We start from the raw sequence: 14,538 nt of genomic DNA on the forward strand, positions 1-14,538 counted from the left end.
GTGGATTTCGAAGCGTCAGCAGCTTAAACAGCAGAAATCTAAAGTGCCTTCGCAAACGTTATCTTAACATGATCTCAACACACACACACACACACACACACACACACACACACACACACACACAAGGCCATTTTCCTCATTGTTGCACAATCCAATTTCATTCAGACTTGTTTAATGAGGTTTACTGTGCATGAAGCAGCGGAGCGTGGCTCTTTCTCTTCCTGTTACTGTCTGACACTGCGAGTATAGAAGGTTTGAGATCGTACATGAACTTCACAAGAACACAGCCGCTTATCCACCTGCAGCTGTTTCACACAACATGGATGGTTATGTCACAGCCAGCGCTGGGTAAGTACTCCTGTGACCGACTTACAGCAGGATTCCACTGATTTACACATGGAGATGGGTTGTTAATCACAGGGAGCAGCGCTCAGCTGCTGGAAACAGATGTGGAGAATCTCCTGCAACTCCAGAGGAGCGAAAATCCCTCAAATCACAACACATGGGAGGAGTTTTCAGCACAATGCTCGGGTTACAAACTGGTGGGAGGAGGCAGGTAAAGTCTAATGACACACAATCCAGTTTGATTTTGGCAAAAGTCGGATCCAGGGAGTTGATTTTGAAATAAAATAAAACTACATCAAACTCAACCAGCTGCAGCAGTTAAATCGACAGTGATAATAATCCAGGAATTCATCTGTGACACTCTGAAATAGGCCTTTGTACAATACTGTTGCTTTAAAACTTCAAAATCAATGAATTACTTTCTAAAATGAATACTTGCAATTATTAAATTCTCGTAATTACTTTTATTTCAAGATCCGAATGCACCGACCAAATACTGTGCACGACTTTGCACATGTTCGTCTCCTCATTGAAGATAATGTTCATAACAAACTGGGAACAGAACACTGCAGCACAGAATGAAATGTTCTCATCTGTGGTGAAGGAAGCAAATAAGCTTGTTTCCTTTGTTGCCTCTTCATCTGAGAAATCTATTCTCCGGCACTACAGCACCACAGAACTCTTCAAACCTAAAAACAGGATGCTCATCATCTCTGGTATTTATTTTTCTAGATATATTTATAACGATGTGGAGATTTTAAACTCTCATCTTGCACCACAGAGGCCCAGTACAAGGAGTTTGATTTCAGGGGCTAAACCCTCCGAGTGGAACAACCTTTTAGAATCATTTTGGATTCATTATGGCGTCGTAATTCATCTGCAGCAGCGCCGTTCAGTTCCATCTGAAACCGACTGAGTGAAAACTGTAACTCCAGTGCAGGTTCATTACATCTTATCTTTACACTGCTGCAGTACAAGTGGCTTAGGGGCCTGACGCTGGGCGGCTTCTATCAAGACGGAGCGGAGAGAACACGTCCTAACAGGATCTTCCCATTATCCCTCTATCTCCTATCTGTACTGTGTGATTTTAACCCAGGGCAGGTGAGTTTGGTGTGTCTCCATGGTTACATCATCGGCCTCCACAACCTCATTTTCCTCCCTTTGTGACACCTCAGATCTCCGGCTCGCTCTCAAACTCTCAGAGACAGACAGACAGACAGGAGCCCTCACTGCACTCTGCTTTAATAGATGCAGGGAGGGTGAGACGGTTATTTATATGTGAAACCATTGAAAATACAGTTGAATATAAAGCTCCCCGATTTGATTTTGTTGTCGAACCTTTAAAATTATACGTGGTATTTACACAACGTGGACGTGACACTGGGCGGTTTATTAAAAAGAGCACTCCTGGCCAGCAGAATGAAAGATTTCATGCCTGTACCCAGTGGGGCGGTTGAAAAGGGCAGCCAAACAACTTCTGGTATTACTGCCGCTGGAGGAGCGCCTGCATTAAGTCTGGTTCTGAGGCACTGTGGTTGAGTGCTGCCCTTTCTCGATGTGGTCTTATCAAAGCAGTCGTATGCACAGCGAAGTGGGACCCTGCAGCTCGCCCCGGCGCCACACTTTGGAGCGCGAGTAGTTGTCAGGCTCGTCACAGCCGGCGCCGCACAGACCAAAATATCTGTCTTTTTATGTGTGTGTGTGTGTGTGCCGCCCATCTCCCCCGCTGTCACTCTATAGCTGTCCACGCTGACGCCTGCCTGAGTGCAGGGAGAGGCCTCCCCATAGGCACAAATAATAACCCCCCTCCGTCTTTCTCCACATGGCATTTACTGTGACGTCTCTGACCGGGATGGACGACAGCCGAGATATGAGGATAGAACAGGAAACAGAATTATGAATAAGAGGCTAAGCCAGATAAGAGAGGACAGAAAGACGGGGTCTTTACTCAGGGTTTGGATTTCTCCCCGAGCCCTGGGAGTCCGTCTCTGGGAAATAACCCTCTCTTTAAAAAAGGGAATTAGAGCCACTGTCTCTCTCTAAGAGTGTGTCCTAATGTGGGCCAGCCTGTAGGAGGAGGCTGGAGGGAGAGTGATGACACAGATAATAACGGGAAACACTCTCACCGCTGTATTAACACATATTAAAATCAACCTGCCAACGCGAGGGGCTCCACTTATCAGTGCAGCGCACACACACACACACACACACACACACACACACACAGATAGGCCAAGCAGCATTAATAATGTACAGTGTAAGTGAGAGAACACTGTGTAAAGGTCGACTCCGACTGAGAGGCGAGCAACATGACTTATGAGTTAATAGGTCAGTGGTTACTCTGGTTTATCCTCTTTTTGACTGAAGGAACGTGAATGAATATCTGAGAGGCAACAACATTTTCACAACTCGCTTTAAAGACGAGATTCAAGAAAACCAGATCGATTCAGAACCAGGACACACGATGAACTACGATGGTTAAGCACAAACCTCCACGAAGGCCGAACAGGCCCTTAAAGGGACAGTTCAACTAAAAATATCTACGCACCACTATGTCGATGGAGGGATGGGGGTGTTCACCCGGGAGTGAAAACCGATTGCATCCATTCCCTTTGCAGACAAAAGCCAGATGCCCGTGGGTGGAGAAGTGTGTAGACACGTCGGGACCACGATGCCTCAGAAGTCAATTAGCAGCGAGAAAGAGGTGGAGGACAGGCAAAGTTTGAGAAAGACTAAATGGCAGGTATTTTGGCATTTAGCCTCCTTCAAATCCCCCCCCCCCCCCTCCCCCGCCTTTGTAAATGACCACAAAAGGTGACGCTTTGCTGGCTCGAGATACACAAACTCACACCGGCGCACATTCCCGCACACACACGCACACAGGCTCCCAGATTGAAGGAGGCCAAGACGAGAGATCAAGGCAGCGCAAATTAAAAGTGCTCTAATTAGCCAGACTGTCACTCTCCTGCACCGGCAGCCATATTGGAGTCCCGCCTGGAGACCTGCCTGCACTTTTCAACTGGCCCTCTGAGCAGCAACATACACTGTGTAGGAGGATTAGAGTTACACGTGCCAGACGTTGAGCGCTGCAGCAGCTCCAACTGGAAAAAATGAATGGGGAGAGACGTGTTTGACGGAGCTGCTCCATCATCAGCGGTGGAAACTTTGCTCCCTCCAAATCTGTTCTCTTGGCCTGACACCGGTTCTGACTGCATAATGGCACCATTAAACTCGACCAATTGTCGTGCCAGAGAATGAGCATTAGAGAGGAAGCGGCTGAAAATATCCAGGATTTTTGTTTTTGGGGGAAATCGAAACAAACTCAATAGTCAAAATACAAAATCAAATACATGTTTCTGACAGGTTTCTCTAATTTGAGGTCGTTTTTGTTCAACCTGACCAGTGAAGTTTGGTTTTAATTAGTTATTTGATGGAATTAAAGAAGTGTCATGATTGACAGCTGAGACAGACTTGCGATTGGCCCCACCCCCTGATCTGACTCGGGCTCCAAATGCACGAGATGCCAGTTTTCATATCCAAGATACGTTGGCTTCATTTCTGGATAGTGGGAGGAAGTGGAGATGCATCGTCCATCTTTTTTTTTTTTACAGTCTATGGTTTTGGCTCATTAACAAGCAAATATCTCGATATTCAGTTAAAGCTTTGTTGCTTTATCATTGAATCATCTATTTTATTTGGAGAAATTAAAAAACACTACAAAGCAGTTGATTTAAGATTTTGCTGATCCACTGAAATAACTAAAAATGTGTTATTCTGCTGCCCAGCATTTTCCAAATAGAGTTTAGATCGATTTCCACTCGTCTGGAATCACTTCCAGTGGAAGCATTGAAATCAACCTGAAGCACTGACGCAGTTTATTTTAAAAAATTGCAGCCACAACTTAACCATTGTTTTTGCTTACTTGTTTTAATTTGTCTTTCGTATTAGATTTCATTCATTACATTTCTTGGCCACAGACAGTTTTAAAGTATATTAGTGTATTTGCCGAGAGCTGCATTTCAAGATTAGAACAGAATAAACAAAAGTGTCAGTGGAATAAATTGTAACTACCTAGAAATTAAATGTCCCTGTACATTTACTGGGTTCCAAACGGATGGAATTGGATAAAATGCTGGAACTCATTGGATGTCTGGGGGGTAGAAAATCCATTTTACTGTGGAGTCAGATTCAGTCTGATTGTGTAAAACGCAGACATTAGGTTTTTAATAACAAAAGTGTTTTTATCCATCTTTGTGTCCGTGGGCCTGTTGGTCAAGCACATTGTTATCCTGAGGAAGTGGAAAGTAGTTTCACTTTTGATCAACTAAAACCTGTTTGAAATTCACGGAGCAGTTTCACATTAGTGTTTTATGGACGAATTATAAGAGAGTAATATGTGACGGTTCATAACATGATGAAACTGGTGGTAAATCAACAATCTGCCACAGTACATGAGCTCCTGTCTTTATGAATACACAATAAGAAGAGAAATCTTGATCAAAGTACCTGGTATCAAATGTGGATGCACCATGTACATAGATTTTTAAAATAGAGCTCAGATAAATGAATAAAACCACCAATTCAAAGATCAATAAAATGAACAGTGAATAAAACACGATGTGGGTTGGGAAACCATCGGACTGAAGTCAACATTGCTCTGGAAAACTGTTAAGAGGTCGGTTTTTTAAACTTCAATCCGATCGAGCTGCATCTCCAGACCTGAGTGAGCTTAGATGAACTAACACAAATACATCATCATCAACATCATCATCATCATCAACAGTGCAGCGTGAATGCTGGACTGAACTCTTTCAGGGTCCAACCACACATTACTACAAGTACACGTGAATACTTTCTCACTCTTCTGTTACTGCACCTTCCTCTGTGCTTTACAGTATCGCGTTACTTCGACTCTGAGGGGAGAAGACAGTGGGACCTGAACTGAAGCACGACAGCTGCTCTGTCGCTCTGCTGGGAGGGAGCCAGCGACTGGAGAGAGAGACCACAGACTGCATATAAAGAGAGAGAGACTCAGTTCAGAGAAAACGAGGCTGAGCTTCCTGTGCGAGTGGAAACGGGCGGAGGGAGAGTTAGGTGAGAAAGGTAGAGACAGGAGGGAAAGAGGGATGAGAGATGAAAGAAATTAGTGACAGGTCCTCTCTCTCTCTCTCTCTCTGTCTGTCCCATAAGCCTCTCTGGTTCCCAGCTAAGTCTCCTCTGTAGTGGGGATGTCTCTTCTCAGCGAGCCTCACTTACAGATATTTCTCTTTGGTGAAAAATAAAAGCGGAAGATGAAGTTTTAAATGCCACTCCTGTACTTTCTCATAAATTAAACATGCCGGAGAATTGCTTTTGAAGATTCAGTGCTGCTTCCAAATGACTTCTGCAGCATTTGATTTTTTTTAAACGCACTTTTCAAAATCGATTGTTTACTGCTTGATGAGGATTGGTGTATTTTTTTTATTTATTTATTTTGGGGGAGTGTGTGAAATATGATGTTTGCTGCAGAGTTTGAAATCTCAGCGTCGGCGTTTTGAACCTGGCTCCACCACCTCATTTAAAGTTAATGAGATATCAGGGGCGTGTGCTAATTGTTTTCGACTGGGAGATGATGGGCTGATGAAATAAAGATAAAGGAATGAATAAAAGAGGGGGAAGAAGCGGGAAGAGCAGGGAGGGTGCGAGGCAGGGGGAAGATTGAGGTTTAACAGGTAATGAAAGGAAATAATGTGGAAGGAGGCTGGAAGGAGAAGGTCTTACTATCACAGCCACAGAAGTTTAATAAGAGGATCATTCGGGATGAGCAGGAGAGATTTTAAACGGACATACGATTCGGACTTTATGAGCATTTAGACAGGAAACAGCACGACACCACCCCGTTGTGATAAAAGAAACAATCTGGTTGACGAATCCAACAGTGTGAAGACTTATCGGACACTAAAACACTGCGGAGCGGTTTGTAACAACACAATCAACACATTTCCTCCGGTTCTTTCAAACCAACAATACAGAGATAAACACTGGAAATACTCGTTCATGCTCATGAAATGAATCCGACTCAAACACACTGCGCCCAACCGGTCAAAGGAATGTTTGCAGATGATGTGTTGCATTGTGGGCAAAGCTGAGATTGATTTAACTCTTTGACCTGAGGTTTTTTTTTTATTTGCTAATATCCTCTACATCAACACCCCCCCCCCCACTCCATGAACGAAGTGACCTCATTTGTTGTGAGGTAAATCGGCCCCATGATGGAGGTCTGTGAACTGCGCTTAGCTCAGCTGCTCACCCGGGACTGAGCCTTCAGAGAGCTCACCAGAGCTGCTACACCTGACGACAGAGCAGCCACGATCAAACGGCCACGAAACGACGAGGGGGCGAGAATTGTCAACTTGCTCGGCTCATTAAAAACCTCTCAGCAGCCGTGGTATCTGTCTCATTTGGATGAAGAGGGTTCGGGAGAAGTTGCCACGAAGTTGGCGTGGCAGAGTTATTATTCATTAAAGTCAGCAGCCGGTCAGACAAACGCTTTATTGATTACCATTTGCATTCAAACTTTAAAACAGAGGAGAGGTTACAGCAGTTCAATGGGATGGATGGATTATAAAGCCGAAGTGCGTCTCACACCACTGAAGCAGAACATTGTATGTGACACGTTCGTATGTGATTCACAGCTCATCTGAAATCCTCTCAAATGTGACATGTAGCCGCCGAGTGTGCAGGAGATGTGCTATGTTGTCAAAATGAGAGCGTCAACAAAGGAAGAGACCAAGGACAGTATGTGGCATGTTGTGTACGGGGGGAATATGTTTTCTCATGAGACATATGGCTGCGCCAGCTGGAGCTCTTATATTGTTGCTATGATAAGTGGCTTTATTCTCAGTTCACTTCCTTTCGTCTCTCTGTTTTATTGGATTGCTCCCTTGCCTCCCTCTTCACCCCCCCATCTTTATTTCTGCCATTTCTCTTTATTGCTGCCAGGAAATTTCGCTCGACTTGTCTCGTGCTTGTACTCACACGAAGACACACAGGCTCGATCATTAACGATATTCAAAAACGGGAATTATTCATCGTTCGTTACAATAAGATTAACATCCGAAGACCTATTTCTGTGTTTTAAATCCTATCTCCGGTGAATTTAAAAGAGTTTCAGCGAATATAAAACATTAAAGCTTCCCTGGTGTTTTCCATGCATCTGCTTTCTTTGTCCTGTCCCCACTTCAGGACACACCGACGTCTAGTAATTTCTTTTATGACGGCGATGAGCAGAGGAAAAACATGTGTATACTGTGTAATAGCCTGCAATAAATCAGTTAAATATATTCTATTACACAGACATTGTCTTTACGAAGAACAACCTAGTTAATAATAATAATTAATAATAAAACTGAGGAGTCCAGTGGTCTAATTGTTAAAGTCCCGTCCACAGAACCACTGCATCTGCGGTTTGATCCCCAGTTGAAAGAACGTTGTTGCTCGTATTGTTCTCACTCCACACACAAGAACTAACATGAAATTATTTGCAATCAAACTTTTTTTTTTAAATTAACTATGTCGAAACATTAACATGTCACTTGAGTGAAGAACAAGTGAGTCTGGTTTGTTGTTGTGATAATCTCACTGTGTTGTTGAATGGTAACACACAGAATCCAAAGTTTTCATAAACTACGTAGAAAGACAGAGGAGGTGACATCCTGATGAGAGTTTTTAATCTCACTGACTTTGTCCGAGTGTTAGTTTAGTTTTAAATAGTTATTTGATGCTATTAAAACAGGGTAAAAACATTGACATTGACAATTGGCTCCGGATGAGACTTGTCGCCCATCATCAGTTTCAGACTATGATCACCGCGCAAACTCATGATTTCTGGTTCAGGTTTCTCCATTTTGTGTTAAAGAGAACAAATGTTGACGCTCTCACTTTGACCACACAGCACAGGCTGCCACACTTCCACACTTTAAACTGTGAAATTTGGTGAGAATATTAGAGATCAAATATTGACTGTTTTCCCACCAATGTTCAAACAGTAGTGTGAAATCTGAGTGTGGTCAGACGTCGACAAGCTTTGCTCTAATCTCTAAATTGTTTCGCCCTCTACTTACGTCTTCTTCTAACAGATGGACCAGAGAGAGACATGTAAGACACAATATCTACACACAAAGAAAAAAAAATATACTGATGGAAACTTCAGATGTTTATAAATCCCGGTAGAACAATGAAAAAAGAACCATAATAATTCATTGAATTCATGTTTTCTTTAGCGCTGTGTTTAGATTGGCTTAGACTGGGACACAAAAGGCAGAATAAAAAGACGTGGCCTCAGTGAAGACCACACTAAATACATTCCTGCAGAAACACTCGACCACACATTATAAAAACATCCACCAAATCCAAACATCGTTGGCTTTTGTGTCATTTTCACGACTTTGTCCTGTTGAGAAAAAAAAAGATGTGAGTGCAGTGAATGCAACATCCAAGTTCATCTAACCAAACCATTCCAACACCAGAGCTATGGAGAAATATGGAGACACTTTGTACATTTCTTGGAAGACTCCAAAAAAAAAAAAAAAAAAAAAAGGTAACAAAGACAATGAAAAATAAAGAGGATTAAAACCAAAGTGAATCCCGATCCTATGAATTCACGGCCCTGTGTCTGAGATGGTGTCATGGTTACTTCAGATGGTGGTTTGTCTGCTGAAGAGGTCGAGCGTCACTGCAGAGAGGAATGCTGGGATGCTCTTCTGGTGATGCAGGTGAAGGGCCACCATCTCTCCCAGAGTCTTGGAGAACTCTGTCTCCATGAGCTGCATGCTTCCATTGGAGCCCTGCACACAGAAACACAATAACATTAAAACACACGCAGTGAAAAAAACAACACACAATATTAAATAATAAGATCTGGGTTTTCCCCACTACATCCATCTCCTGGGAGAAACTTTCAAAGTGAAGTAAGATCACTTAAAGTTGTTATTGTCTACTGGGGATATGTCAAGAGAGTGTGTGTGTGTGTGTGTGTGTGTGTGTGTGTGTGTGTGTGTGTGTGTGTGTGTGTGTGTGTGTGTGTGTGTGTGTGTGTGTGTGTGTGTGTGTGTGTGTGCGTGCATTCACAGCAGGGTGAAGGTGTCTAAATCTGTGTGGATTAATTAAAAGGAATGAGGAGCAGCTCTGGGCGATGGAGTGAAGGAGAGAGGGATGAGGGAAACGAGGGATAAAGTAATTAAAGCATCACAGGCAGGGAGGAAGGTAGCGAGAAGCAGAGTCCCACGACACGCTGGGAAGATATTGAGACATCCGAGAAATGTCCTGTGTCCATGTGTGGAGGAAACACAGATCATTGTTTGACAATTTTATCATGTGAAGGCTCATAAAATGTGAAAAAAAGTTAAGGGACAACACCGAGAAAAGGGATCAGAAGAAATAAAAAGGAAAGGGGTTGGAGCAGAAGATTTAATACATCACTTTACACATGGACACTTAAAGGTCCAACTTCCAGAATGTTATATTCTAAAGCCTGATTTTTAAAACTGATTCTACCTGAACTCAGTAAATCCCGAGTAAATCCCACTAGATAAACTAATTAGTGTGCTTCCTCACACACAACAGGCCGAGGTGAACTCAGCTGTTCACTTCTGTGTGATCAGCCACAAATCTCTGATGGGTGAGAGGAGACGATGACTGAACTAATGACATTTGCTAGCTGACTGCACAATGCTAAACCGGGGCTAAACGCAGCATGGAGAGCGCCTGAGGGACGAAAGGAAAAGATTGCCTTGCTACTTCCCTGTTCTGCAGGAAAATGGATCGAACTGCATTAGTTTAAATCCAAAGATGAATTAAAGCTACATAGGTTTAAATGATATTTAGCAGAAAAGGGGGCTAACGACAATTCTTGTCATCAGAGAACTGCATGCGTGTGAGCACAGTCTTCCTTGTGTGAACATGTACGCAACGTGGACACAATGACAAGGGCTTCCTGCGAGGATGGTAAAAACATAAGGGTTCTGTGTCATTAGGAGAAGCGTAATAAAATTTGGGTTCATTATGAAACTCTGGTGGGACAAATAAGACGATGACGAGCCGCCACAGTCCAGGTAATTACTGGAAAACACTGAGGAGAGAGGGAGGATGACATGCAGCAGCTGGGTTTGTTATGGTAATGTGGGAACACCATGACACTGGGATTCAAGATTAGATGTCTCTTCTTGTCTTTAATTGGGTCATTATCAAAAAGTTATCCACCACAAAATAGTTTTATTAAAAAAGAAGTAGCCTCCTCTGTTTTAGAGGCATCAATAGATAGTGAGGTGCTTGAAAAAAAACTTCTCGCATGAGGCTGGTGTTATTATTTTCCCTCCATAATTAAAAGCGTCTCCAATAATCTAATTCCTCAGTTTGAGTTTGAGCGACTTAAGGGACTTTCTCAGTGCATCTCTTTGTATATTTTAATAGCACTTAATGGACCAACTTTGACTGAGTCAAAGGACTGAGGATTCAGCCTCAGGGCAATATGGATATGTGCACCAACATGACTTCACTGAACAAACCAACAGAATCAAACTCGACACATTCAGCACAGAGAACCAGCTCGTGTACGCATATTCAGTCGATTTACAACACACAAACAAATGTCTATTAGGACGTCGCACAGTCTCATGGATCAGCTCATGCAGTCTTGATTTCATTCAAATGTAATCATACTGCAACGGCCTGGACACTGAGGGGAGGCGCTCCAAAGGTTGTAATCACACCATCTTTCTCGTGACTGCTTCCCAACTAACCGCATCTCTCTGCGGCTTCTTTTCCCTGACACTCCCTGGTGTCTTCCGTCCCTGCACGGCTGTCTGAAATATCCTCAGGGTGCAGTTCCCTTCACATGCTCACACACGAGCAAGTGTTCACGTGGATCTAGAAAACCGCTGGAGCTCTGGGAACATGGAACACATACATCAAAGACAAGCGGTGACACCAGTTACCATGGAGACACGGAGTTGCCTGTAACACATTCTGCCAAAGTTTGTCATCAGAACCGACTGTGCGTGTGAGTGGGCGTGTTTGTGTGCGTGTCTGTGAGAAAGAGACACAGCGGACGCGCTCAAGGAGGCCTGTGGAAGCTGAGGACACCCACAGTGAGGCAAAAGGAAAAACTGAGATAACATCCTAATAAATTTACACGCAAATCAGGAGCATATTCTCTTTGGTGTCTGACCGACTGAGGCTTCACATCGATTAAACTGCAGTCAAAAGGAGTTCATTGACAGACTTACAGTCCCGCTGGTGGAGCCTCGACCTATGCACTGCAGCGCCGAGAGCTGAATGCTAACATGCAGTCTAACACATGTTGACAATGCCATGACGCTATTAGTGTGGCCAAGACACCAACATCTGGCAATTAGCACGGAACACAAAGGCTAATCAGAGTGTTATTACTTTAGCTAGTATGTGGTCTTTAACAAAAGTACCGGTTGAATAAAAATACTGCATTGACCGTGACACAGGAGGAAAAGTCTGAAGGAAATTATTAAAATCTACTTCTGCTCATATTTATATCTAATTACGAGGCGGTCTATTCAATAGATGTTGGTTATCAGTCAGGGTGGAAGAGGTGGACCATGCACCCAAGCAGCATCGTCAGTAAAGCAGAAAACTGTGGGATAAATAAAGAGACTCAACAAACACAAATCAGGAATATTAAAGACATTTCAACCAAGGCTTCTTATGCGGAAGGGACAGAGAGCAAAAAAACCCAGTAACAGCATCAGAACTTAATCATCTGGTGACACTTGATGAGCAAAGCCTTCACACAAACATCCCACACGGTGAAGGTTGTGACTCAGCTTGTCATCTTTTCTACCAGCGCTCTTCTTCGTTCACTCCCAACACTGACTGTCTTTCTGGTTCTTCGTATAATTATCTTTTCTTTTAAACATATAATTATCTCCAGTCCCATCAGCAGTTGCACGCCACAAAGTTTAAACCAAATATCAATGTAGATATGAATGTTTGTAGAGATTCTTTGGATCTATGGATTTTTCTGAATGTGCTTTTTTTCCCCCTTTCACGTTGAGGTACATCAATATCTTAGTATCAGTGTGAAGGTGAGCTTTCAATAGTTTTTACAGTAATTGTAGCTGTCATAAACCCACTGCTTTAAGAACACATTTCAACTGAAAGGGAAAATAAGCCCTAATGTGGCAATGCCTGAATAATTCTGCTGTCAGGTACACAGGCACTCTTTCATTTTACAGAAAAGTATCCTCGACTATACTCTCTTATACTGAAGGAAATGTATACCATTACAAATCTACCTGTAATCACATGTGTAGTGATGTCGTTATTTACCTTCACTGAATCGTCTTAACATTTATACTCTGCATATTCATCTTAACATTGAATTTTGAAGTGCACAACAATTAGAGCTATTAAAAGTTTCCCCCCCATGTCTATGTGGGTTTTCTCTGGGTTCTCTCTCTTTCTTCACTCACAGATGATCATTCTGCTACACTCTAACCAATCTTCTCATTAAATAACTAAATGCAGGCCAGGACACTCGTACATTTAACTCAATTGAATGTACAAATATTAGCATGTAAATTGATATTATTAATGAAAGATAAGAAATGGAAATTAGCATGCTTGTTGTGGTGCCAATACCTGGCTGCCGCTCAAAATGTACTTGTAACCAAATTTGGCAAAACTGCCTATGAAATATATTGTGTTTTTGCATTTGAAGGTTAGAGACCTTGAACTAATGTTCAATAAGACAAACTGAAGGAAATGTAAATGTGCATAGTAAGTGCAGGTTAAGGCGTCAGAGGTGTGTGAGAGATGAGTCTTGATGATAAAATGTGGGACACCTCTGCTCTGATAGCATTTGGTAGCTTGTTCCACCATCGAGGATCCACAAATGTGAACAGTCTGAGCTGTGATTGCTTTGTGTTCAGGGATGGCACACATCTCACCCCAGCGTACAGATGGAGTGGTTCCGCCATTTCAACTCGTTACCACTGTTACGGGCTGACTTACTCACCCATAAGTAGTTTGTGATTAAAATGAATCATCTTGTTTTATAGGATGGTTCCTATACAAAGTTTCATCAGAGGAGGAAAGACCTATTCTTACTGTAAAAAAAGAGAATTCTTGATTTTCGTTTTTTTATGTGCCCCACAGGGTCACATGTTAAACGTTGCTTGTTACATTTTTTGTGACGCTTTTTCAAAAGATGTTAAAAGAAGGTCAGAGAAAGTGTTTTTCTATATCATCTTTATTCAAATACTGACCTTATCAATGGTTACTCGCGTATTCTCACATCCTTTAGAAGTATTTCAAACAATGTTTGACCTTTAATAAAAAAAAGCTAGATTCTATTTACATAGGAAAAGACTGGATTTCCCTCATTCAGCAGCTGGATTGAGATTTCATAACTTCCTCCTCCAGACAGAAGAAAACTTCTATTCATTCTAGAAACTATGGGTAAGAACCGAACCAACACACAATGTGAGAAAGAGAAGCCTCAACATTTGAGAGAAGTGCTATCCGATTCATCCCCTCTTTTCATATGTCCATCCAATTAAAGGAAATCAATACCTTCTGGCTTGAGATGCAGGGTGGGGCTTTATAGTGACCTCGTCCAACCAAGGAGTTGCATGCTGCCTGAATGACAATCACGCTGCTCTCCCGAGGCAGACAGGGTCAAAGAAAAGGTGCACACCCACGGCCTGAGACAGTTAGACCGTAACACACGAAGGACAACAAGCCAACACAAATGAAAGAGGCCTTTGTTTCCTGCAAACAAAGATAAGGGACAACTCTCCTGCGTGTTGCCTTTTTTCCTGACCTTGAAAAAAGCTGTCACGCAGGGCACAGATGGGAAAGACTGGTTGAAACTGACAGGTTGAGGATGTTGGGAAATTCTGAAGTGGGCTGATGTGTTTTTGGTTTGATCATAGACTGTTAATAAAGATGGATGACATGACTGACGTGGACCAAACTATGAATGCAAGTCAATTGATTTTTCTTAAAGATAGTTTGTATCATTTTAAGTTGTTCTAGTTTTCTTCGAGCCAAGAATAAAATCTTAATGCAACTAAGAGTAAGAATAATTGAGTCTCTGAATAGACGGCCACATCAGAACCCATTGTCATTAGCAGACAGAGGGTTCTATGATCTAACGTGCTCTCTGGTCCATCAGTCACC

General features: G+C 42.6%; 1 protein-coding gene across 2 annotated transcripts in view; it reads right to left on the bottom strand.

The window, feature by feature from the left end:
- Positions 1–6,857: 6,857 nt before the first annotated feature.
- mad1l1 (mitotic arrest deficient 1 like 1) overlaps positions 6,858–14,538 on the bottom strand; it is a 52,968-nt gene continuing 45,287 nt past the window's right edge. Inside the window, exons 18-19 of one of the 2 annotated variants that reach the window (XM_069530402.1) lie at positions 9,020–9,170; positions 6,858–8,776 (exon numbers count right to left, since the gene is read on the bottom strand). In XM_069530402.1, coding sequence (XP_069386503.1) covers positions 9,021–9,170 — 150 coding nt within the window. In that variant the 3' untranslated portion in view covers positions 6,858–8,776; position 9,020. Of the gene's footprint in view, positions 9,171–14,538 lie in introns of both variants that reach the window. The other variant, XM_069530401.1, reaches the window with a different exon arrangement.

Source organism: Paralichthys olivaceus, chromosome 8 (assembly GCF_024713975.1).
Source record: "Paralichthys olivaceus isolate ysfri-2021 chromosome 8, ASM2471397v2, whole genome shotgun sequence".
NCBI lineage: Eukaryota > Metazoa > Chordata > Actinopteri > Pleuronectiformes > Paralichthyidae > Paralichthys > Paralichthys olivaceus.